The 21754-nt window shown below is 43.0% G+C and overlaps 2 protein-coding genes across 2 annotated transcripts; both read left to right on the forward strand.

The window, feature by feature from the left end:
* Positions 1-2970: 2970 nt before the first annotated feature.
* On the forward strand, positions 2971-3958 carry LOC146629505 (uncharacterized). The gene is made up of 2 exons (XM_085357136.1): positions 2971-3069; positions 3151-3958. Exons 1-2 carry the CDS (start codon positions 2971-2973, stop codon positions 3955-3957), a joined length of 906 nt encoding a protein of 301 aa, XP_085213262.1. The 3' UTR covers position 3958.
* Positions 3959-7501: 3543 nt separating this feature from the next.
* On the forward strand, positions 7502-8501 carry LOC146629506 (uncharacterized). The gene is made up of 2 exons (XM_085357138.1): positions 7502-7627; positions 7691-8501. Exons 1-2 carry the CDS (start codon positions 7502-7504, stop codon positions 8498-8500), a joined length of 936 nt encoding a protein of 311 aa, XP_085213264.1. The 3' UTR covers position 8501.
* Positions 8502-21754: the final 13253 nt, after the last annotated feature.

Consider the following 21754-nt stretch of genomic DNA (forward strand, 5'->3'; position numbering starts at 1 on the left):
GTAAACCTGCTGGTCATGATGTCGGTTTGGTTATGTGATGAGAGGGAAACATGAGGATGAAACCAGGAGATGTCCTTACTGGATCATCAGAGCTGTGATGGAGAAACAGGTTTACCTTTTAGTTAACATGAATGAGTTGAAGGGAAGTTATGAACTGTTTCTGAGAGACAAATAACACCAGGATCCTTTTCTAAGTAGCTGACAGCTGGTAACTGTGCAGGGGCGGGTCTAGCAAAGTGTTGCCAGGGGGCAGGTAGGGCATTAAAAGGGAAAGTGGGGCACAAAGAAATACTTTCTTATTCTCATTTAAAATGTCTCACTTGTAAAAAAATAATTATCTGAGTCTTGCAACAAACAATTGATAAATTGATACATATATACCATCAGAACAGTGTACATCACTGTCACAACAGTGTTTATTTTTATTCAAAGGCTTTATGATTTTTCCTATAATGGCGGCCGGTCTCTAGTCAAAATGCCCGGGACGATTTTTCTGTCCCAGTCCAGCTCTGTGTGCAGCTCATCTGCAGTCTGGTGTTACCTACATCTTCCTATTCAGAAGGCAGAATTTCCGAGTTCTGAGTACAATCGAAAGCACCTCGACTGCAGTTTTTGTGTTGGATGTAAAAAGCAGGCTAGGATAGAATCAGGCGTGGGATTTCTCTCGTGGAAATGTGCACATTATTTTTTCCTTTCTATTGGTAGGTGGCACAGTGCACTTGTGGCAAGTAAGCAAGCTAGAAGACTGGCAAAGTTATGGAAGCAACACATTAACAAGAGAATTCTGAGTAAAACCAAAGTTACTTTCCCTAGTAACTAGTTACTCTGAAAGTAACGAGTAACTTGAAGTAACTGAGTTACTTTTGATAGAAGTAACTAGTAATGTAACTAAGTTACTAATTTAAAGTAACTTACCCAACACTGGTTAACAGCCTCTCTGATCTATTACTGCACAGCTCAATAGGGAAATTGAGTAGAAAGCCACACTAATGGCCAAATTATCTGTTCAAACTGTAAGAAGACAGAGCTCAGTATTAAGGTAAGCGGCTTAAGCAAAGTTTGCCACTCTGTTTATTTAAAATAACCAGAAATAATTATATGATAGGGTGTTTTTTTCCGTTTTTGTGTGTGCTGCTCCTTCTTGATGATTGCACTGTCCTTGTTAGGTTCACCTCTATTATTAACTGATAATTTCCATATGTTTTTTTGAATTAATCTACATCTTTCATTCCTTTGTGACTTGTCATGTGTCCTGTGTATTCCTAGAATTCAGTTCTCTACCATTTCTTTTCTGGAATTTCTCCTTCTGCTGGTTTCAATCTGTATTATTTGGACCCTTTTGTTATACAGTACTTTGCAAAAGTCTCCGAATTTCTTTAAATTGTGCTAGTAACTAGTAGTGGTGTGATGTGCTGTGTTGAGAAATCCAGGAAGTCTTTTATGTAACGTACAACAAGGATTGCTTCCTTTATAAAAGCGCCCCCAAGCCAGTAGAAGCAAGACAGAATACACTTGTCTGGATAATAGGGAGATAGGTGGAGAAGTGAATTTTCAAAGAGTAAAGATAGTGAAAGTAAATAAGTTTAAATGCCTGAGGTCAGCCATCCAAAACAACACACATTGTACAAGAGAGTAAAGGCATTTTGGAGTGGGTGGAGATTACTGTCAGGGGTAATATGGAAAAGTGGTAGTAACAAAACACAGGAGGCACAGCAGGAGGTAGAAGGGTAGAGGATGTTAAGATTTTCATTGGTACTGAACAAGGATGGATGTGATTAGAAATCAGTATATAACAGGAATAGTAAATATATTGGAGAAAGGATGTTGAATATGAAGCTGCAGACAGGAGGAAAAGAGGAAGACCTCAGAGTAGGTTCGTGGATGTAGTGAAGCAGTACATGCAGATTGTTGGTAAGGTTGGTTCCTGAATTTCTTCAGGAACTATAACCAGAGGGTGACTCTGGAGGCCAAGGCCACTCAGGTCAAGAGTGGTGTTAGTTTATGGTTACTATGCAGAAATTATCTTCTGTTTAACTTTTGCTATGGTAAAAATATTTACTGTTGTTTGATAGAGCTCTGGGTTTTCCCCAGGAGGCAACCTCTTTAAAGGTTCACCAGCAGTCACATTAAATTAAAATTTCTGTAGCTTAGAAGAATACGAATGAAACAGAGACCAGAGACCTACTTATACAGCCCGAGAGTCACCTTATTTGGGCCCTATCACTATTTAAATGTTTATAATAATAAGAGAGGGGCTAATAATATATTTAGAGAATATTTGTTCATAGTAGTTGAAGGAAACGGTTTCCAGGGCCTAATCCGTGGATCGACTTCCTTCGAGGCGTGGACGTCTATCAGCAGAGAATGTACCTTAGTCTGTAACACAGTCAAATATATTCTCAAGTAATATTCAAGCATGCCATTCAGCGTGTTAGTACGAGCTCGGGAGCAGCTTGGGAGAACAAGAAAACAGAGACTGCTTCAGATTGTCTTCCCAAATTGACTCAACTTTATTCACAAGTATAACAGTTTATATAGAGGGTAAAATTCATGAGACAGCAGATTATCAGTTTAAACCAGTACAGACCAAGATAAGGCAGCGTCTTCCTGCCCTTGGGTGAAGAAGCATCCTTTGTGTAGTTTATCAGTTCAGCTACAATTGTGATTATCTCAGCGACATATTTTCAAGGCACAAAACAAAGAGTTCTTACATTAGTGAAATCTGAAACAAACCATTTGGCCTTCAACAGGCGTCTAAAAGATTAAGAAACTAATGTAGCTGAGGGAGTGATCTCTGTGGTATTTCAACCTTGTACCAGCCTGTGATTCTCACACATCAATTCTTGGGTCAAAGAGAAAAATAACTAAAACAAAGGGGCCTTATTGAATGACAGAGTTTTCCTGTATAATGTCACTATAAAACAATATCCAGTAAATACTACCATGGTACTAAAATACCTAACACTCAGCATGCCCGAGCGGGAGCTCAGCGAGCGGGAGGAGCCCGCGCCGCCAGCTGAGGAGCTCAGCGAGCCAGAGGGGCCCGCACCGCCAGCTGAGGAACTCAGCGTGCCGGAACAGCTCAGCGTGCCGGAGGAGCTCGGCGAGCCGGAGGGGCTCAGCGAGCGGGAGCAGCTCAGAGAGCAGGAGCAGCTCAGCGAGCCGGAGGAGCCCGCACCGCCAGCTGAGGGGCTCAGCGAGCCGGAGGGGCCCGCACCTCCAGCTGAGGGGCTCAGCGAGCCGGAGCAGCTCAGCGAGCCGGAGCGGGAGCAGTTCGGCGAGCCGGAGGAGCTCGGCGTGCCGGTGGAGCTGGTCGAGCCGGAGGAGCTCGGCGAGCCTGTGGAGCCCGCGCTGCCACCGGAGGAGCTCGGAGGTCCGGAGAGACCCGCTCAGCCTGAACTGGAGGTCAGCAAGTCTGACGGGTCATCACGTCTAGCGCGCCCTCCACGCCAGCTACGCCCAGCGCGTCTGCGTCAGCGACCGGCGCGTCAGCGACCGGCGTGTCATCGACCGGCGTGTCATCGGCCTTGTACCATACCTCGCCGTTGTTCACCGGAGCTGCGCCGCCGCCACTGGATTCGGGGCAGGCCGCCTGGGGAGCAGCGCCGCCGCCGTCTGACCCGGGGCAGGCCGCCGGAGGAGCAGCAGCGCCGCCACCGCCACTGGATCCCGGGCAGGCCGCCTGGGGAGCAGCGCCGCCGTTACTGGACCCGGGACTCGCCACCGGAGGGGCAGCAGTGCCGCCGCCACTGGAGCTGTGGCAGGCCCCCGGAACTGTTTTGCTGCTGCTGCCGGACCCGTGGCCGTCCGCCGGAGCGGCAATGTCGCCGCCTTTGGACTCGAGGTAGGCCCCCTGAACTCTTTTGTTATGTTGATGGGCCACCTGAGACTGTTTTGTGGCGTTTTTTCTTTTTGTTGCTCCGCTGCTGGATGCGCGGTCGGTCTCTGGGACTGTGACCTTGGGGGGGTTGTTTTCTTTGGTTGTTTTTGCTTGTTTTGATTCTGGCCCTCCGTCCTGGTTCCCCCCCGCCGCCCGCCCTGGGTTGGTTGTGCTGTTTTTTTTGTTTTGGTTTTGGGGTCGTCGGGAGCCGACCCTTAGAGGGGGGGTACTGTCAGGGTCCTGGGACTGGGCGACCCAGGATCCCTGAGCAGTCATGTATTATATTATTATTATTATTGTTGTTGTGTATTTTGGTGTTGCTCCCCCTTCCCTGTGCTTGTGTATATGTGTGTGTGGGTGGCTGAGCACTTGTTTATAGGCGGCGTCAGGCCTGGAGGGTGTGGCCCAGCAAGGGGACTGGCCACACCCGAAGCCACACACCTGCTGCTGATCAGGCCTCGTCGGGGGAGCTACTTAAGAGAGTCTTGGAGCTCCCACCGATGCGGGATCATTGCTTGGGACTCCACGTTAGTTACCCAGTTTAGGTTTTGGTCGTGTAGTGTATGCCTGCCATTGTTCAGTGTCCTGACTGCTGCCGCTATTGTTTCCCGCAGGAGGAGCGTGGAAGGCTTAAGGAGCAGCGAGCACCGGGAGTGCAGACACGGGAGCAGAGAGCACTTGGAGGACACGACACGGGAGTCTGGGGAAAAACACGGGGATTTATTGTTGTTTGATATCACCCTCTGTAAATAAACGCACTGCTTGAACTTTGAGCTCCGCGCCTGGGTCCTCCTTCCCCACATCCCCACGGTCTGCCAGCCAGACCGTGACAGGATCCTTTTCTAAGTAGCTGACAGCTGGTAACTGTGCAGGGGCGGGTCTAGCAAAGTGTTGCCAGGGGGCCAGGTAGGGCATTAAAAGGGAAAGTGGGGCACAAAGAAATACTTTCTTATTCTCATTTAAAATGTCTCACTTGTAAAAAAATAATTATCTGAGTCTTGCAACAAACAATTGATAAATTGATACATATATACCATCAGAACAGTGTACATCACTGTCACAACAGTGTTTATTTTTATTCAAAGGCTTTATGATTTTTCCTATAATGGCGGCCGGTCTCTAGTCAAAATGCCCGGGACGATTTTTCTGTCCCAGTCCAGCTCTGTGTGCAGCTCATCTGCAGTCTGGTGTTACCTACATCTTCCTATTCAGAAGGCAGAATTTCCGAGTTCTGAGTACAATCGAAAGCACCTCGACTGCAGTTTTTGTGTTGGATGTAAAAAGCAGGCTAGGATAGAATCAGGCGTGGGATTTCTCTCGTGGAAATGTGCACATTATTTTTTCCTTTCTATTGGTAGGTGGCACAGTGCACTTGTGGCAAGTAAGCAAGCTAGAAGACTGGCAAAGTTATGGAAGCAACACATTAACAAGAGAATTCTGAGTAAAACCAAAGTTACTTTCCCTAGTAACTAGTTACTCTGAAAGTAACGAGTAACTTGAAGTAACTGAGTTACTTTTGATAGAAGTAACTAGTAATGTAACTAAGTTACTAATTTAAAGTAACTTACCCAACACTGGTTAACAGCCTCTCTGATCTATTACTGCACAGCTCAATAGGGAAATTGAGTAGAAAGCCACACTAATGGCCAAATTATCTGTTCAAACTGTAAGAAGACAGAGCTCAGTATTAAGGTAAGCGGCTTAAGCAAAGTTTGCCACTCTGTTTATTTAAAATAACCAGAAATAATTATATGATAGGGTGTTTTTTTCCGTTTTTGTGTGTGCTGCTCCTTCTTGATGATTGCACTGTCCTTGTTAGGTTCACCTCTATTATTAACTGATAATTTCCATATGTTTTTTTGAATTAATCTACATCTTTCATTCCTTTGTGACTTGTCATGTGTCCTGTGTATTCCTAGAATTCAGTTCTCTACCATTTCTTTTCTGGAATTTCTCCTTCTGCTGGTTTCAATCTGTATTATTTGGACCCTTTTGTTATACAGTACTTTGCAAAAGTCTCCGAATTTCTTTAAATTGTGCTAGTAACTAGTAGTGGTGTGATGTGCTGTGTTGAGAAATCCAGGAAGTCTTTTATGTAACGTACAACAAGGATTGCTTCCTTTATAAAAGCGCCCCCAAGCCAGTAGAAGCAAGACAGAATACACTTGTCTGGATAATAGGGAGATAGGTGGAGAAGTGAATTTTCAAAGAGTAAAGATAGTGAAAGTAAATAAGTTTAAATGCCTGAGGTCAGCCATCCAAAACAACACACATTGTACAAGAGAGTAAAGGCATTTTGGAGTGGGTGGAGATTACTGTCAGGGGTAATATGGAAAAGTGGTAGTAACAAAACACAGGAGGCACAGCAGGAGGTAGAAGGGTAGAGGATGTTAAGATTTTCATTGGTACTGAACAAGGATGGATGTGATTAGAAATCAGTATATAACAGGAATAGTAAATATATTGGAGAAAGGATGTTGAATATGAAGCTGCAGACAGGAGGAAAAGAGGAAGACCTCAGAGTAGGTTCGTGGATGTAGTGAAGCAGTACATGCAGATTGTTGGTAAGGTTGGTTCCTGAATTTCTTCAGGAACTATAACCAGAGGGTGACTCTGGAGGCCAAGGCCACTCAGGTCAAGAGTGGTGTTAGTTTATGGTTACTATGCAGAAATTATCTTCTGTTTAACTTTTGCTATGGTAAAAATATTTACTGTTGTTTGATAGAGCTCTGGGTTTTCCCCAGGAGGCAACCTCTTTAAAGGTTCACCAGCAGTCACATTAAATTAAAATTTCTGTAGCTTAGAAGAATACGAATGAAACAGAGACCAGAGACCTACTTATACAGCCCGAGAGTCACCTTATTTGGGCCCTATCACTATTTAAATGTTTATAATAATAAGAGAGGGGCTAATAATATATTTAGAGAATATTTGTTCATAGTAGTCGAAGGAAACGGTTTCCAGGGCCTAATCCGTGGATCGACTTCCTTCGAGGCGTGGACGTCTATCAGCAGAGAATGTACCTTCACCTATCAGCAGAGAATGTCCCTTAGTCTGTAACACAGTCAAATATATTCTCAAGTAATATTCAAGCATGCCATTCAGCGTGTTAGTACGAGCTCGGGAGCAGCTTGGGAGAACAAGAAAACAGAGACTGCTTCAGATTGTCTTCCCAAATTGACTCAACTTTATTCACAAGTATAACAGTTTATATAGAGGGTAAAATTCATGAGACAGCAGATTATCAGTTTAAACCAGTACAGACCAAGATAAGGGAGCGTCTTCCTGCCCTTGGGTGAAGAAGCATCCTTTGTGTAGTTTATCAGTTCAGCTACAATTGTGATTATCTCAGCGACATATTTTCAAGGCACAAAACAAAGAGTTCTTACATTAGTGAAATCTGAAACAAACCATTTGGCCTTCAACAGGCGTCTAAAAGATTAAGAAACTAATGTAGCTGAGGGAGTGATCTCTGTGGTATTTCAACCTTGTACCAGCCTGTGATTCTCACACATCAATTCTTGGGTCAAAGAGAAAAATAACTAAAACAAAGGGGCCTTATTGAATGACAGAGTTTTCCTGTATAATGTCACTATAAAACAATATCCAGTAAATGCTACCATGGTACTAAAATACCTAACACTCAGCATGCCCGAGCGGGAGCTCAGCGAGCGGGAGGAGCCCGCGCCGCCAGCTGAGGAGCTCAGCGAGCCGGAGGGGCCTGCACCGCCAGCTGAGGAACTCAGCGTGCCGGAACAGCTCAGCGTGCCGGAGGAGCTCGGCGAGCCGGAGGGGCTCAGCGAGCGGGAGCAGCTCAGCGAGCCGGAGGAGCCCGCACCGCCAGCTGAGGGGCTCAGCGAGCCGGAGGGGCCCGCACCTCCAGCTGAGGGGCTCAGCGAGCCGGAGCAGCTCAGCGAGCCGGAGCGGGAGCAGTTCGGCGAGCCGGAGGAGCTCGGCGTGCCGGAGGAGCTCGGCGTGCCGGTGGAGCTGGTCGAGCCGGAGGAGCTCGGCGAGCCTGTGGAGCCCGCGCTGCCACCGGAGGAGCTCGGAGGTCCGGAGAGACCCGCTCAGCCTGAACTGGAGGTCAGCAAGTCTGACGGGTCATCACGTCTAGCGCGCCCTCCACGCCAGCTACGCCCAGCGCGTCTGCGTCAGCGACCGGCGTGTCATCGACCGGCGTGTCATCGGCCTTGTACCATACCTCGCCGTTGTTCACCGGAGCTGCGCCGCCGCCACTGGATTCGGGGCAGGCCGCCTGGGGAGCAGCGCCGCCGCCGTCTGACCCGGGGCAGGCCGCCGGAGGAGCAGCAGCGCCGCCACCGCCACTGGATCCCGGGCAGGCCGCCTGGGGAGCAGCGCCGCCGTTACTGGACCCGGGACTCGCCACCGGAGGGGCAGCAGTGCCGCCGCCACTGGAGCTGTGGCAGGCCCCCGGAACTGTTTTGCTGCTGCTGCCGGACCCGTGGCCGTCCGCCGGAGCGGCAATGTCGCCGCCTTTGGACTCGAGGTAGGCCCCCTGAACTCTTTTGTTATGTTGATGGGCCACCTGAGACTGTTTTGTGGCGTTTTTTCTTTTTGTTGCTCCGCTGCTGGATGCGCGGTCGGTCTCTGGGACTGTGACCTTGGGGGGGTTGTTTTCTTTGGTTGTTTTTGCTTGTTTTGATTCTGGCCCTCCGTCCTGGTTCCCCCCCGCCGCCCGCCCTGGGTTGGTTGTGCTGTTTTTTTTGTTTTGGTTTTGGGGTCGTCGGGAGCCGACCCTTAGAGGGGGGGTACTGTCAGGGTCCTGGGACTGGGCGACCCAGGATCCCTGAGCAGTCATGTATTATATTATTATTATTATTATTATTATTATTGTTGTGTATTTTGGTGTTGCTCCCCCTTCCCTGTGCTTGTGTATATGTGTGTGTGGGTGGCTGAGCACTTGTTTATAGGCGGCGTCAGGCCTGGAGGGTGTGGCCCAGCAAGGGGACTGGCCACACCCGAAGCCACACACCTGCTGCTGATCAGGCCTCGTCGGGGGAGCTACTTAAGAGAGTCTTGGAGCTCCCACCGACGCGGGATCATTGCTTGGGACTCCACGTTAGTTACCCAGTTTAGGTTTTGGTCGTGTAGTGTATGCCTGCCATTGTTCAGTGTCCTGACTGCTGCCGCTATTGTTTCCCGCAGGAGGAGCGTGGAAGGCTTAAGGAGCAGCGAGCACCGGGAGTGCAGACACGGGAGCAGAGAGCACTTGGAGGACACGACACGGGAGTCTGGGGAAAAACACGGGGATTTATTGTTGTTTGATATCACCCTCTGTAAATAAACGCACTGCTTGAACTTTGAGCTCCGCGCCTGGGTCCTCCTTCCCCACATCCCCACGGTCTGCCAGCCAGACCGTGACAGGATCCTTTTCTAAGTAGCTGACAGCTGGTAACTGTGCAGGGGCGGGTCTAGCAAAGTGTTGCCAGGGGGCCAGGTAGGGCATTAAAAGGGAAAGTGGGGCACAAAGAAATACTTTCTTATTCTCATTTAAAATGTCTCACTTGTAAAAAAATAATTATCTGAGTCTTGCAACAAACAATTGATAAATTGATACATATATACCATCAGAACAGTGTACATCACTGTCACAACAGTGTTTATTTTTATTCAAAGGCTTTATGATTTTTCCTATAATGGCGGCCGGTCTCTAGTCAAAATGCCCGGGACGATTTTTCTGTCCCAGTCCAGCTCTGTATGCAGCTCATCTGCAGTCTGGTGTTACCTACATCTTCCTATTCAGAAGGCAGAATTTCCGAGTTCTGAGTACAATCGAAAGCACCTCGACTGCAGTTTTTGTGTTGGATGTAAAAAGCAGGCTAGGATAGAATCAGGCGTGGGATTTCTCTCGTGGAAATGTGCACATTATTTTTTCCTTTCTATTGGTAGGTGGCACAGTGCACTTGTGGCAAGTAAGCAAGCTAGAAGACTGGCAAAGTTATGGAAGCAACACATTAACAAGAGAATTCTGAGTAAAACCAAAGTTACTTTCCCTAGTAACTAGTTACTCTGAAAGTAACGAGTAACTTGAAGTAACTGAGTTACTTTTGATAGAAGTAACTAGTAATGTAACTAAGTTACTAATTTAAAGTAACTTACCCAACACTGGTTAACAGCCTCTCTGATCTATTACTGCACAGCTCAATAGGGAAATTGAGTAGAAAGCCACACTAATGGCCAAATTATCTGTTCAAACTGTAAGAAGACAGAGCTCAGTATTAAGGTAAGCGGCTTAAGCAAAGTTTGCCACTCTGTTTATTTAAAATAACCAGAAATAATTATATGATAGGGTGTTTTTTTCCGTTTTTGTGTGTGCTGCTCCTTCTTGATGATTGCACTGTCCTTGTTAGGTTCACCTCTATTATTAACTGATAATTTCCATATGTTTTTTTGAATTAATCTACATCTTTCATTCCTTTGTGACTTGTCATGTGTCCTGTGTATTCCTGGAATTCAGTTCTCTACCATTTCTTTTCTGGAATTTCTCCTTCTGCTGGTTTCAATCTGTATTATTTGGACCCTTTTGTTATACAGTACTTTGCAAAAGTCTCCGAATTTCTTTAAATTGTGCTAGTAACTAGTAGTGGTGTGATGTGCTGTGTTGAGAAATCCAGGAAGTCTTTTATGTAACGTACAACAAGGATTGCTTCCTTTATAAAAGCGCCCCCAAGCCAGTAGAAGCAAGACAGAATACACTTGTCTGGATAATAGGGAGATAGGTGGAGAAGTGAATTTTCAAAGAGTAAAGATAGTGAAAGTAAATAAGTTTAAATGCCTGAGGTCAGCCATCCAAAACAACACACATTGTACAAGAGAGTAAAGGCATTTTGGAGTGGGTGGAGATTACTGTCAGGGGTAATATGGAAAAGTGGTAGTAACAAAACACAGGAGGCACAGCAGGAGGTAGAAGGGTAGAGGATGTTAAGATTTTCATTGGTACTGAACAAGGATGGATGTGATTAGAAATCAGTATATAACAGGAATAGTAAATATATTGGAGAAAGGATGTTGAATATGAAGCTGCAGACAGGAGGAAAAGAGGAAGACCTCAGAGTAGGTTCGTGGATGTAGTGAAGCAGTACATGCAGATTGTTGGTAAGCTGGCACCACTGATGTGACACCGAATTTCTTCAGGAACTATAACCAGAGGGTGACTCTGGAGGCCAAGGCCACTCAGGTCAAGAGTGGTGTTAGTTTATGGTTACTATGCAGAAATTATCTTCTGTTTAACTTTTGCTATGGTAAAAATATTTACTGTTGTTTGATAGAGCTCTGGGTTTTCCCCAGGAGGCAACCTCTTTAAAGGTTCACCAGCAGTCACATTAAACTAAAATTTCTGTAGCTTAGAAGAATACGAATGAAACAGAGACCAGAGACCTACTTATACAGCCCGAGAGTCACCTTATTTGGGCCCTATCACTATTTAAATGTTTATAATAATAAGAGAGGGGCTAATAATATATTTAGAGAATATTTGTTCATAGTAGTCAAAAACTAACTTTTGATAGTGGATATATTTAAATGTGGAAACATATCATTATCTACAGCCTTATTCTATACATATACATAAAAACATAGATATAGTCCATACATTACTACAAACATACATACATTTAGTGGTCGCCAAGCTTTATCAAAATCGTTGGTTTTTGGACACTGGTTACTTTATAAATCTTTTTTAGTCTAGTCCTTGTGCAGAAGAAAGTTTTTTGTTTGTTTATTGAGTCACTTAACAATGAGCTATGAAACATTCAAAAATGACACCTAACAACAGGTTTTATAAACAGACGGAGGTCAGTAGAGAGACAACAGGGAGTGTCTACAGCCATCAACAAAAACAGTGGAAGATCTGTCATGGATTGGAGGTCCATTTGTTGTTATGTTGGAAACTGAAGCAGTGTCGTTGTAATAATCAATGGAGATATCGAAAGGCAGCCAACATTCAAATGAGAGCTTTACAAATCCTTCGGAAGCCTGGAGAACTACTTCCTGAAGACTACAACTACAAGAAGAAGAATTACAAGAAAGCTATAGTTCAGGCTGTGTTGGAGAAAAAAGGTGGTAATGCCAATGACTGATTTTCAAAATCTGTTTTAACCATGCAAATTAAAGTGTATTAGATGGATTAACCTGATGGATATGGCTGGGCATGTAAGGCAGATCTGCAAATGGGCGACAGGACTGAGCGCGACAAACAAAGTGGCCGCATGATCCCTTTATTAGAAAATTAGGAGACTACTACCCCCCCCCCCCCCAAAAAAAAAAAAAAAAAGGCTGCTTAGACTAGTATACAAATTGTCATGGGCCTCGGTGTGCGGCTGGAATTTTCTATCAGAGTCCTGAGCCTACCTGGAATCCACTCCTGGCCAGTTCCTCATATTTCAAGCTCTCTTTGTGATTTTCCTTGCTGACCATAATTTTTTTGTGCTACAGTTCCTGGATTCACCTTGTCTCAACCCTCTGGCTTACGCTCCTCTCTCAGACTCAGGATACCAAACCACCATTTTGGAAATCACACTGAGCCTCACCTGCCTGCTGTCCTGCCACCACACTCCATCAGGAACCTCCAGATCCCCGAGCCACGTTACCCAGGTCACGCCACTTCACGCCACATCAAGTTCTGTGTTTCGTTGTGTTTTGTCCTTGCCTCTTAGTCTAACCAATAAATATATTGTAAAACCACCTGCTGTCTCTGTTCTGGGTTTCTGCACCTGAGTCCAGTTTTGGTACTGACCACTCTGTCCTGTGACACAAATTCCCTAAATTTAAGGTTTTCCTACTTAATTTTCAGTTTTTGTTCAGTTTCTTGCTTTTTTAACTGACAGTTTCTCTTGAGAGTACGTGCTCTAACAATTGCCCCAAAAGTTCACTCTTGCTTATCTTTACTAAGATAACAAGAGTGAAATGCACTACAAAACAGCATTAACCTATATTAACCTCTCCAGGCTTCTGAAGGATATCTAAAGATCTCGTTTGAATGTTGTCTGCCTTTCAATGTCTCCATTCGTTATAGTCATAAAATTCTACCTTGTAATTAACTTGGGCATCATCTGGGAAGTTTATGTACTGTCTTCTCAATACACAAATGGCCTTGAACACTCTGTGAAAGACTTTACACGCTGTTGGGTCACTAACTCCACATAAATCCCCAGTTTCTTGGTGAAAGGTGCCATCACCAGTGTGTGAATGTGTGTGTGAATGGGTGAATGACTGAATGTAGTGTAAAGCGCTTTGGGGTCCTATGGGCTAGAAAAGCGCTATACAAATGCAGGCCATTTACATGCCGAAAAACATAAGGTTATGAGCACCTGCAGACTTATTGGAACAGGCAGTCCTCTTTGGTTAACAGATGAAAGACTGGGTTCCAAAAGGGAAATGATCCCCCCAGCATTTACTTTATGCATTCAAAAACAGTCTCAAACTGATGTTTTGTAGTGGGTCACTTCTGTCAGCAAGAATTTGTCTAGCAGGTGGTATTCAGTGACCATCACTGAGATACTCCAAGTAATCCATGTGTCCTCTTCAGCAAACAGCACTAATGTAAAGTTAGACCTGCCTGCTGGGAGCTTTTATTTAAACCTCAATTTATGCCTGTATTAGCTCTAATCCTCCTTCAGGAAACAAGTTTGTTAGTTAGGAAAAGGCTTAGTCTAGTACTGTTTTATACTTTGACTGAGGAAACAGAGTTCTGTTAGTCTGCATTTAAAGGTTGTTTAAATCTAGGACTAACTTTAATCTCTGTCTGGGAAACTCTCCCTTATTGATTAAATTTATACCCGATTATGTTCTGATCAGTATGAATTATGGTTCTGTGTCTACTACAACATTTAGAATCAGAGAGACTTTATTAATCCCAGAGGGAAATTGAGTTGTCATAGCAGCAAATATACAACAAACATCAAGCACTCATATAAAGTGAGTGTAAAAACAGAGATTTTGATAGATAAATATTAAGATAAATAGATAAACAGATATAGGTATAAATATACATATAAATTTAAGTATGTGTGCAAATAAATGTCGTGGTGTATAAAAGTGACAGGGTGCATTGATGTGTGATTAATTCTGTTCCACATGTGTGAACCTGACCCAAGTGGATGAATTAAAGAGTGTGATAGCAGATTCTTCATATCATGTGTTTGTGTACACACTTGTATTTACATATCGGAAAATATCGGGCATTAAAGAAATAATATTATATTTTAAATATGCCAAAGCACGGTGATCAAGTCAGTTATCTCCTTAGCTGAAATTTGATTTTGAAGTGGTTTACAGAGTCACATGTGGATTTGCTAATATGTTGGTCAGTCTCTTCAGTCATGCACCAAATGTGTAACTGAAACTCACCCTGCCTTTCTACACAACTTATTTCATTCTGATTGGATCTTGTGTCAAGAGCGGGGTCTGCAGCAGTTTGAGTTTATTTTGTAGTTTTGATTCCTTTTGTTATATTGAAATATGTTAAGTTCATGTGGTATTATTGAAGTTTAGTCTAGTTGTGTTATCACCTATGTCTCTGTGTTTGTGAGGCTTTTCCTGTCTTGTGTGTCAGTCTAACATATGTTTCTTGTCTGTTTCATGTTGTCAAGCTTGTGCTATCATGTCTACCGATTTTTCCATTTTTATTCTGATTTTCCTGTGGCATCATGTTCATTTGTGTCAGCTGTGTCTCCCCAGGTGTTTCCACTTCCCTCATTACCCTCTTGCGTATTTAACCAAACAAGGAAGAAGAAAATGATCAGAGATGTAGTCTATCAGAATAAAAACTAACAAAAATGAACAACTGTCAACAACTGGAGCTTTTATTCTTTCAAGGGAGTGAAAACATCAAATACAAGGTTTCATGCAAGTTCCTCGAACGGTGAACATTCCATAACATATTATTTCCATCATTTCCCTCCTGTTTATGCAATCATGCTTTAAAATAAAGCATGACACAACACACATTATAGATAAAAGTATATATGCATATACAGTCATTTAATCAAGGCTAAGTTGTGTCTCTTCTGATTTTCAATGTGCTCGTCCTAAGTGCTTTACACTTCAGCTACTGCCTTTATGCCTTCATAATCTCTGTTCTCCAGCTCATGATAATACTGGTCCATGTGTGGATTTGGTGATAGGTACGTCTTCGCCACAGCAGTCTCTATCAGCCTTTGGGCCTATTTTTATTATGTTTTATCAATCCCACCCTCCTTTGTCTTAAAACTGTCACACAATGACACATTTCCTTCTATTGGCTTCTCAAAAAACAGTGATGAGTCTTTGGGCCGGTCCCCTCAGACACGGGATGCAACAGCACCTGCAACTGCTACAGAGACTAACGCAGAACAGATTAGAGTGCTCCATCTCGTCTAATGGATTGTCTGCCCCCTGAGTTTTCAGCTCCTCTGTTAGTGTAGTTAATCCCACCAATGCTCTTGTCATAGATCCATCAGGAGTAGTATTGCTAGGTATGACAGTTCAACAGCTAGATCTGAACATTTTAGTTACTCTATTAGCATATCTAATGCCATTCTGTTTTGCCATGTTATCAGAGAGGTTGCTTGCAGCTGTTCTGAAAACCCCTCTACTGTGATTCAAGGATCTTTGTTGATTATAATGAGGTAATTTATCCAATCAACATTTTTATTAATAGTCACTGTAAAAGGCATAACAAGATAAGCTATGGCACATGTACCTTTCCACTCCGCAGGTAGTTTAGCGCGCAGCTTCTTATTCCCACACAGCCACCAAATATCTGCTCTGCCAGTGGCATAGTTTAAAAACCAGCATCCCTTATAGAAATTGGCGTCAGAGGTTATGTTTATGGCAGTGTTGCACCACTCTAGCTTACCCAAGTTCCTACCTTCACCGGCCCTTGTGAAGGAAGTCTAGTTTCCAGACTACATGAGTGCATCAGGAGGGACTTGTGGTTTAACTGCAGGAAATAAATAGTGGTGAGTGTGACAAGCAGTGTCATTAGGCAGTGAGGAGTTTGGGAACAGCTGCAGAACATACTTTAGGCTTTTTGGGTTGTTATTTCTATTAAGTCTAAATGGCACATTGCCGAGGTGTGGTCTTGCTGGAACACAGGGCACACAGGCTGAAACCACAGATTGCTGGGCTGTCTAGAACATCCAATCTTGCTATACATTCTTATCAGAGTAACCAGTTTCTATTTCTAATACTTTCTCTGGATCTTGTTTTTATTTTGTTTTACCTGCCTCAGAGTTTTCTGTAGTGTGGTTAGTGGTTAGTTAGTAGTCATGTTTTGGTTAATGTCAGTAATCTGTGTATTTGTTTCTGAAGCTTCAGGGGCGAGATCAATACTGTTGCTACAGAAAAGAAACCGTTAGTTAAGTCTATCACTGAAAAGCATTCAGATTCTCCGGCACACAGGACAGTATTGTTTAGTGGTTGGAAGCCCTACACTGGCTGCCATCTGTGTGATGGGGGTGCTTTCTTTACAGGAAACAAAGGTGTATTGCACAGGGAATCTGGACACACTCTTTTTAACCCTGCCTTCCTTAAACCTTCAACTATTGGTTTTATACCTTCTCTTATAAGCTTCTTTTTTTAGTGGGTACTGTCTTTGGTGAGGCCAATAAAATGCTTTGGGGTATGGCTTGAATGATTATTTTTACTGGTTCATTTGTATGGCCTAGGGTCCATTCAAATCAGATTGATTCAAATATACAGAAAGCAGCATTCAGGAAACCAAAAACCAAAAACTGGGTCATGTAAAAGCCAACGGTGAGGTAAATATGATGATTTGGTGAATTTGAGTAAATTAAATGAAGTCTGACGCGTGTCTTTCTCCCCAAGTTGTATGACTTAGTCTCAGTGTGTTTTTCTCATACTTCCTGTTTTATTCTGATAGTCACTTGTCCTGTGTGCATCATGTTCAGATTTGCTTCCCTGTCTCAATTAGATCATGTATATATAATGTCTGCATTTCCTCCTGCTCCTCATCGTTATTTTTCTCTAGCTGCGTGTTCCACCTGTTTGTATATCTGGGGCCCTGCCAGTGAAGTTACAGTGGTCCCTCGCTATAACGCGATTCATCTTTCACGGCCTTTGAGCAATTTTACATGCTTTTTGTGTGTGTGTTGTTTTTTTTTACAGTGCATTATATTCTGTGTCGTGATTGGCTGTAGACCATTGTCAATCAATCTCGTGCTACGGTCCTGTACAGTACAGAATGCGTAAAGCTTGTCAACTTTACATAAATCTTTGATCGCTAGCAGTGTGACTCTGAAGGGCTGTACTGTATGTTTGTAAGTTTTCTCCCCAACAAACACAACAATGTTGATGAAACGTTTTTCACAGTCAAAGGCATCTGTGGGTGCCTTTGGTTTCATTCTGTAATACTGGACTTATTTTTCTACCAAGGTTTGAACTTTGAGAGTTTGAGAGAGTCATGCCTGTCTGAGACAAGTGTATAAAGTGTGTAAAGTTGGCTACTTTGCAGATTTAACCTATCGCGGGTTATTTTTTAGAACGTAACTACCACGATAAACGAGCGACCACTGTATTCATATTTACCAGCAAAATAAAGCTGTTTTGAGCTCAGTCCTGTCTCTGAGTCTCCATATTGGGTCCGCAACTCTGCCTGCCATACACAGCATAACCTAACAGGTGATTTAACTTCCCATATTTCTGTCCGTCACTATGCTTTGAAGTCAGGGAAGGAAAAGACAAATTCATTTTCATTAACATCAAGTAATCCACTGATTTGATTTGATTTGATTTGGTATTTGCCTATAAATGGTTTGTTCTAAAAGAAACTGCTAATAGCTCAGGGCCAGAATCAGGATCATTTTATGATTAGTTTGCCAAAATATAATAAAATTTTCTTTTTTTATGCTGGTAACTATGTCCTATAGGAATAAAACTGCTTGCCACAATTTCACATTTCTGAATAAAAATGGCAAACAAAGCATTTACCTTAATTGTCTTCTGCCAGTATAATTTCACTCAACATGTATCTCTTTGAATGAAGCATATTTAACAGGGTAGATTTTACTTGCCTGTTTAATGAAGTGCTGCTGTTCAGCAGCTTTATGACTCCCTTCATATGTCGTGTCCACTGTAGTGTCCACTGTAGTGTCCACTGGTATACTTCAAGGTGGTTCTAGATCCCAAGCTGTTTGCTGAGTAGAGCCAAACCATATCTAGCTCAACCTCATGCACTAGCTCAGTTTCCTTCTGTGGTGGCAGATTTCTTTTCTCATGCATTAATCACATATTTTAATCATATCACTTTAGAATAGCAAGAGCACTCCTGTCACTTAGTTGTATGCATGTGCACTACAAGTGGGCCTTATGCTCCACACACACAGTGAGGCCATTGTAATGGGAGACATAAAACAGATAGTGAGACGCCTTCTACTTATCAGGGATTTAAATCCTTAGGTGATGGCTAAGCAGAAAACAAGGTCATAATTCTCTCTCTGAGGGAGAAGGTTTTAAGGATGGGACTGAAGATATAGAGATGTTGTTTGTTTGAGAGTGTTCTGGAAAGGTATAAAAGAGTCCAGGGCGGTGTCCATCCTCATAAAAATGTTTGGCGTTTGATCTGAACGATTTCTCCACATTGCAATGTGTTAAAAGTAAAAAATAAAGTATACATTATTATTATTATTATTATTATTATTATTACATTAATACATTACTTGTCAGTTGCAGGTTATTGTTAAAATTTCCACAACACTTCCTCGCCAGAAAGGTGTAGTTCCATGTCTCAAGAGCTAATTTCAGCAGCCAAGGATTGGATCACCAGGGCTACTACCTTTGACTGCCGCCTGACTCACAATTTTGTAAACCAGTTTTACACTGTGTGTATGTCATTAATGCTTTTTATAACAAGATGTTTCTGCTAGGGATAAATATAAATAAACACAAATAATTAACTGAATCGTCAGAAACCTTGAAAGCTTTTTAGAGTGACTAGAGATTTGAGACTTTGAGATTCATCATGTGAAGCTACCTGCTGTGGTGACTCCTTGTGTGTAAGGGGTCAACCAAAAGTAACTTTTTCACTGTGACAGCACAATGATGTATTAGTTAGCACTTCACAGCAAGAAGGTTCTGAATTCAAAAAGTCTTTTTATGTAGACTTGGTTGCATGTTTTCCTTGTGCCTGTATGAATTATTTCCAGGTACTCTGACTTCCTCCTAGGAGCCGAAGGACACACATACTTGAATGTTTCACTCTTTCTCAGGAGTGCCATGCTGGTGACTTGTCCACACGGTGACTGCTATGATAGGCTCCAGCTCACTGACTGAAAGTGCAGATGTTTTGTTATAATGTAGATGACATTTTGTAAGGTATAGAAATTAGGGATGTCCGAGCTTAGTAGATTTGCCAAATAATCATTGCTATTGGCACCAGATGTACTAATACTAATCTAATTGTTTTACATTTTAATTGATACCCAATGTTTTTTTAAATAATTTTGTCCTAACCAGATGGAGCATGGCTGGTGAAAAAACAACTTAAATTCGTTAATCTTGGCCTGATCTTTTTATTGACATTGTTATTGCTAGTTCTTTTAAAGGCTAAAAAAATTTAGCTTTCTCTAAAAGTTGCATGGACTTTCCCTTAGCAACAGGGTGAAGAGTTCAGTCACTCAGGACGGACTCTGAGTAGAGTCAAAAGGAGCCAGTACAGGCAGACACCTCCAGGTTTGGCAAGGTGTCCCAACCAATCATGTCCTATTGTAGTGTAAAGCGCTTTGGGGTCCTTAGGGACTAAGTAAAGCGTTATACAAATACAGGCCATTTACCGTTGGCAGGAGGCCCTGGCACAGACCTGGGACTCACTGGAGAGAATATATCTAGCCTTCATGTTTCCCCAGATAATCTGAAGGAGGTGGCGAGGGCGGTCTGGGCTTCCCTGCTTAGGCTGCTGCCCCAACAACCCGAGTTCTGGTAAGCAGAAGAAAATGGATGGATGATTAATCATTTTGTAATATTAGATTTTGATCTTTTATTGAAGTGGATGTCATGAATTTTCAACCAGCGTGCATCGTTAATATTGCACAGCGCAACGCATCACACTTTTCAGTCGCAGTTTATTTGTTTTTCGGATGTTTATTTCAGGCATTTTTCTTTCACTGTAACACGTAATGTTAATGTTGTTAATGCATGATGCGAAGTGCCGTACAGTTAAATGGCATGATCCATTATTGAAGAATCCGATTAATGGTTTAAAATGCCTTTGTTTAGTGAGCTTTTGACATTAAATGGTTTTTGAATTTAGCTTGTCGGTTAGTCAAATTTATTTTAAAGAAATAAAAGCATGAATAATCATGAAGATGTCCAAAAATCTTTTGTATATATTTTGTATATATTTAGCTTGCATATTCTAGCATGCTAAAAAAAAAAAAAAGCAAAAGAAGGCCAAGGGAAAAGAAAAATGTAATTATTGCCTCAACAACAGCATTAGTCCTCAAGTCTTTAACAATTAAAATGTGTTTATTTTTCAGCTTGTACAGTTTTGTAGTTTATGATTAACAGCAGTAGAAGGACACTATATATCACAGAGATCGTCTAAATTATTGGTATATATGTCTTCTTTCACCTATCATAGTGATGTGCAAACGGGTGTAAAACTGCATCACCACAAACATGTGTTTGCTCACTCAGTTGATGATCAGACAGCCAAGACGTGGTTTGTGACACATCATACACAAGAAAAAGTACATTAAAACACAGAATATGATGATGAGTTTATCATGAGGCGAGCTGAAGGAGAAGTACAGCCTGCTGCTAGGGCAAGACAAACATCAATCGCAGAGTCCTTTGGTGTTGCAGGCAGATACTGTTGCAGAATTTTGGAAAGCGACTTATGTCTAGACTTAGGTTTTTGTGTCTATGTTTAAAAGACGAGAATTCACCACATCCTTAGAATTACAGAATCCCATTTGTTCACATTTTAGCGCACCTAAAGTGGATTATATAGACTATCCTGTATCTTTAAACATATATAGCATACTTACAGTAAAACAGCAACAGCAAGGGGTTATATAACAAATAATAAAATGACAACGCCACTTAGGGGAATTTCACCCCCAAGAACTATAAAGTCTTCTTAAAAACCAGAAAAGGTCGCACAGGTTTAGGGATGCACAACTGAGGCAGATTGGGTCCAATATTGATATGTCTTTAATTAAGCTTATAAAAATAAAAAAAGAATAAGACAATAGAAGTTGACTGTGGTATAGCTTATTCTATAACAGTGTCCTGGATTACATAAAACCATACACTGAACTGGACTTAGGAAGGCCTGAGAATTGCTGGGAATATGTAGTGGCCACCAGCTGCGTAACGACACCAGGTATCCGTACGGCTCGTGGCCCGCACACCTTGACAGTGCCTACAGGGTCCTCTGGCACTTGGTCAGCAGACTGGTGACACTGATGCAGGGCCTCCAAAACTGGCCCTGGTGCCTGGGACACGGAAGGTGAATTAAACAAAGACCCACCATATGCCCCAAACAGCTCTTGATAAGAGCGGTCACATTCATCCCTAAAATGCCAAGAACAGAGGGCATGGCAGCAGGAGTGTCTCTCAGTACAAGGATCCAACAAGAGGACATTTCCTTTCCACACAGGAGTACACTGAGCTCTAAATAACCAATAAAACGAATGGAGAGCCCATTAGCAGCCCAAAGCTGCAACCAATGGCATGAATGAAGGCATTCTTGTCCCCAAGGTGCAAAATGTGTCAAAAAGAAACTCTCTGTGATGGTGGAAACCATAGACCCAGTATCCACCAAGCACGGGACAGTCACCCCATTTATCAAACCATCAATCTCAACAGACAGCAACTTAGGGACTTGGTAGGGACTGCACTACCAAGTCCAAT

This window comes from Diplotaxodon limnothrissa, linkage group LG7 (assembly GCF_057381915.1).
Source record: "Diplotaxodon limnothrissa isolate DT_005_m linkage group LG7, D_limnothrissa_male_GT1.1, whole genome shotgun sequence".
NCBI classification, from domain to species: domain Eukaryota; kingdom Metazoa; phylum Chordata; class Actinopteri; order Cichliformes; family Cichlidae; genus Diplotaxodon; species Diplotaxodon limnothrissa.

Coding starts and splice junctions, on each gene's coding strand:
- LOC146629506 (XM_085357138.1), top strand. CDS start 7,502: ATGGTACTAAAATACCTAACACTCAGCATGCCCGAGCGGGAGCTCAGC. Junction 7,628..7,690: donor CGCCAGCTGAGGAACTCAGC/GTGCCGGAACAG, acceptor AGCGAGCGGGAG/CAGCTCAGCGAGCCGGAGGA.
- LOC146629505 (XM_085357136.1), top strand. CDS start 2,971: ATGCCCGAGCGGGAGCTCAGCGAGCGGGAGGAGCCCGCGCCGCCAGCT. Junction 3,070..3,150: donor CGCCAGCTGAGGAACTCAGC/GTGCCGGAACAG, acceptor AGAGAGCAGGAG/CAGCTCAGCGAGCCGGAGGA.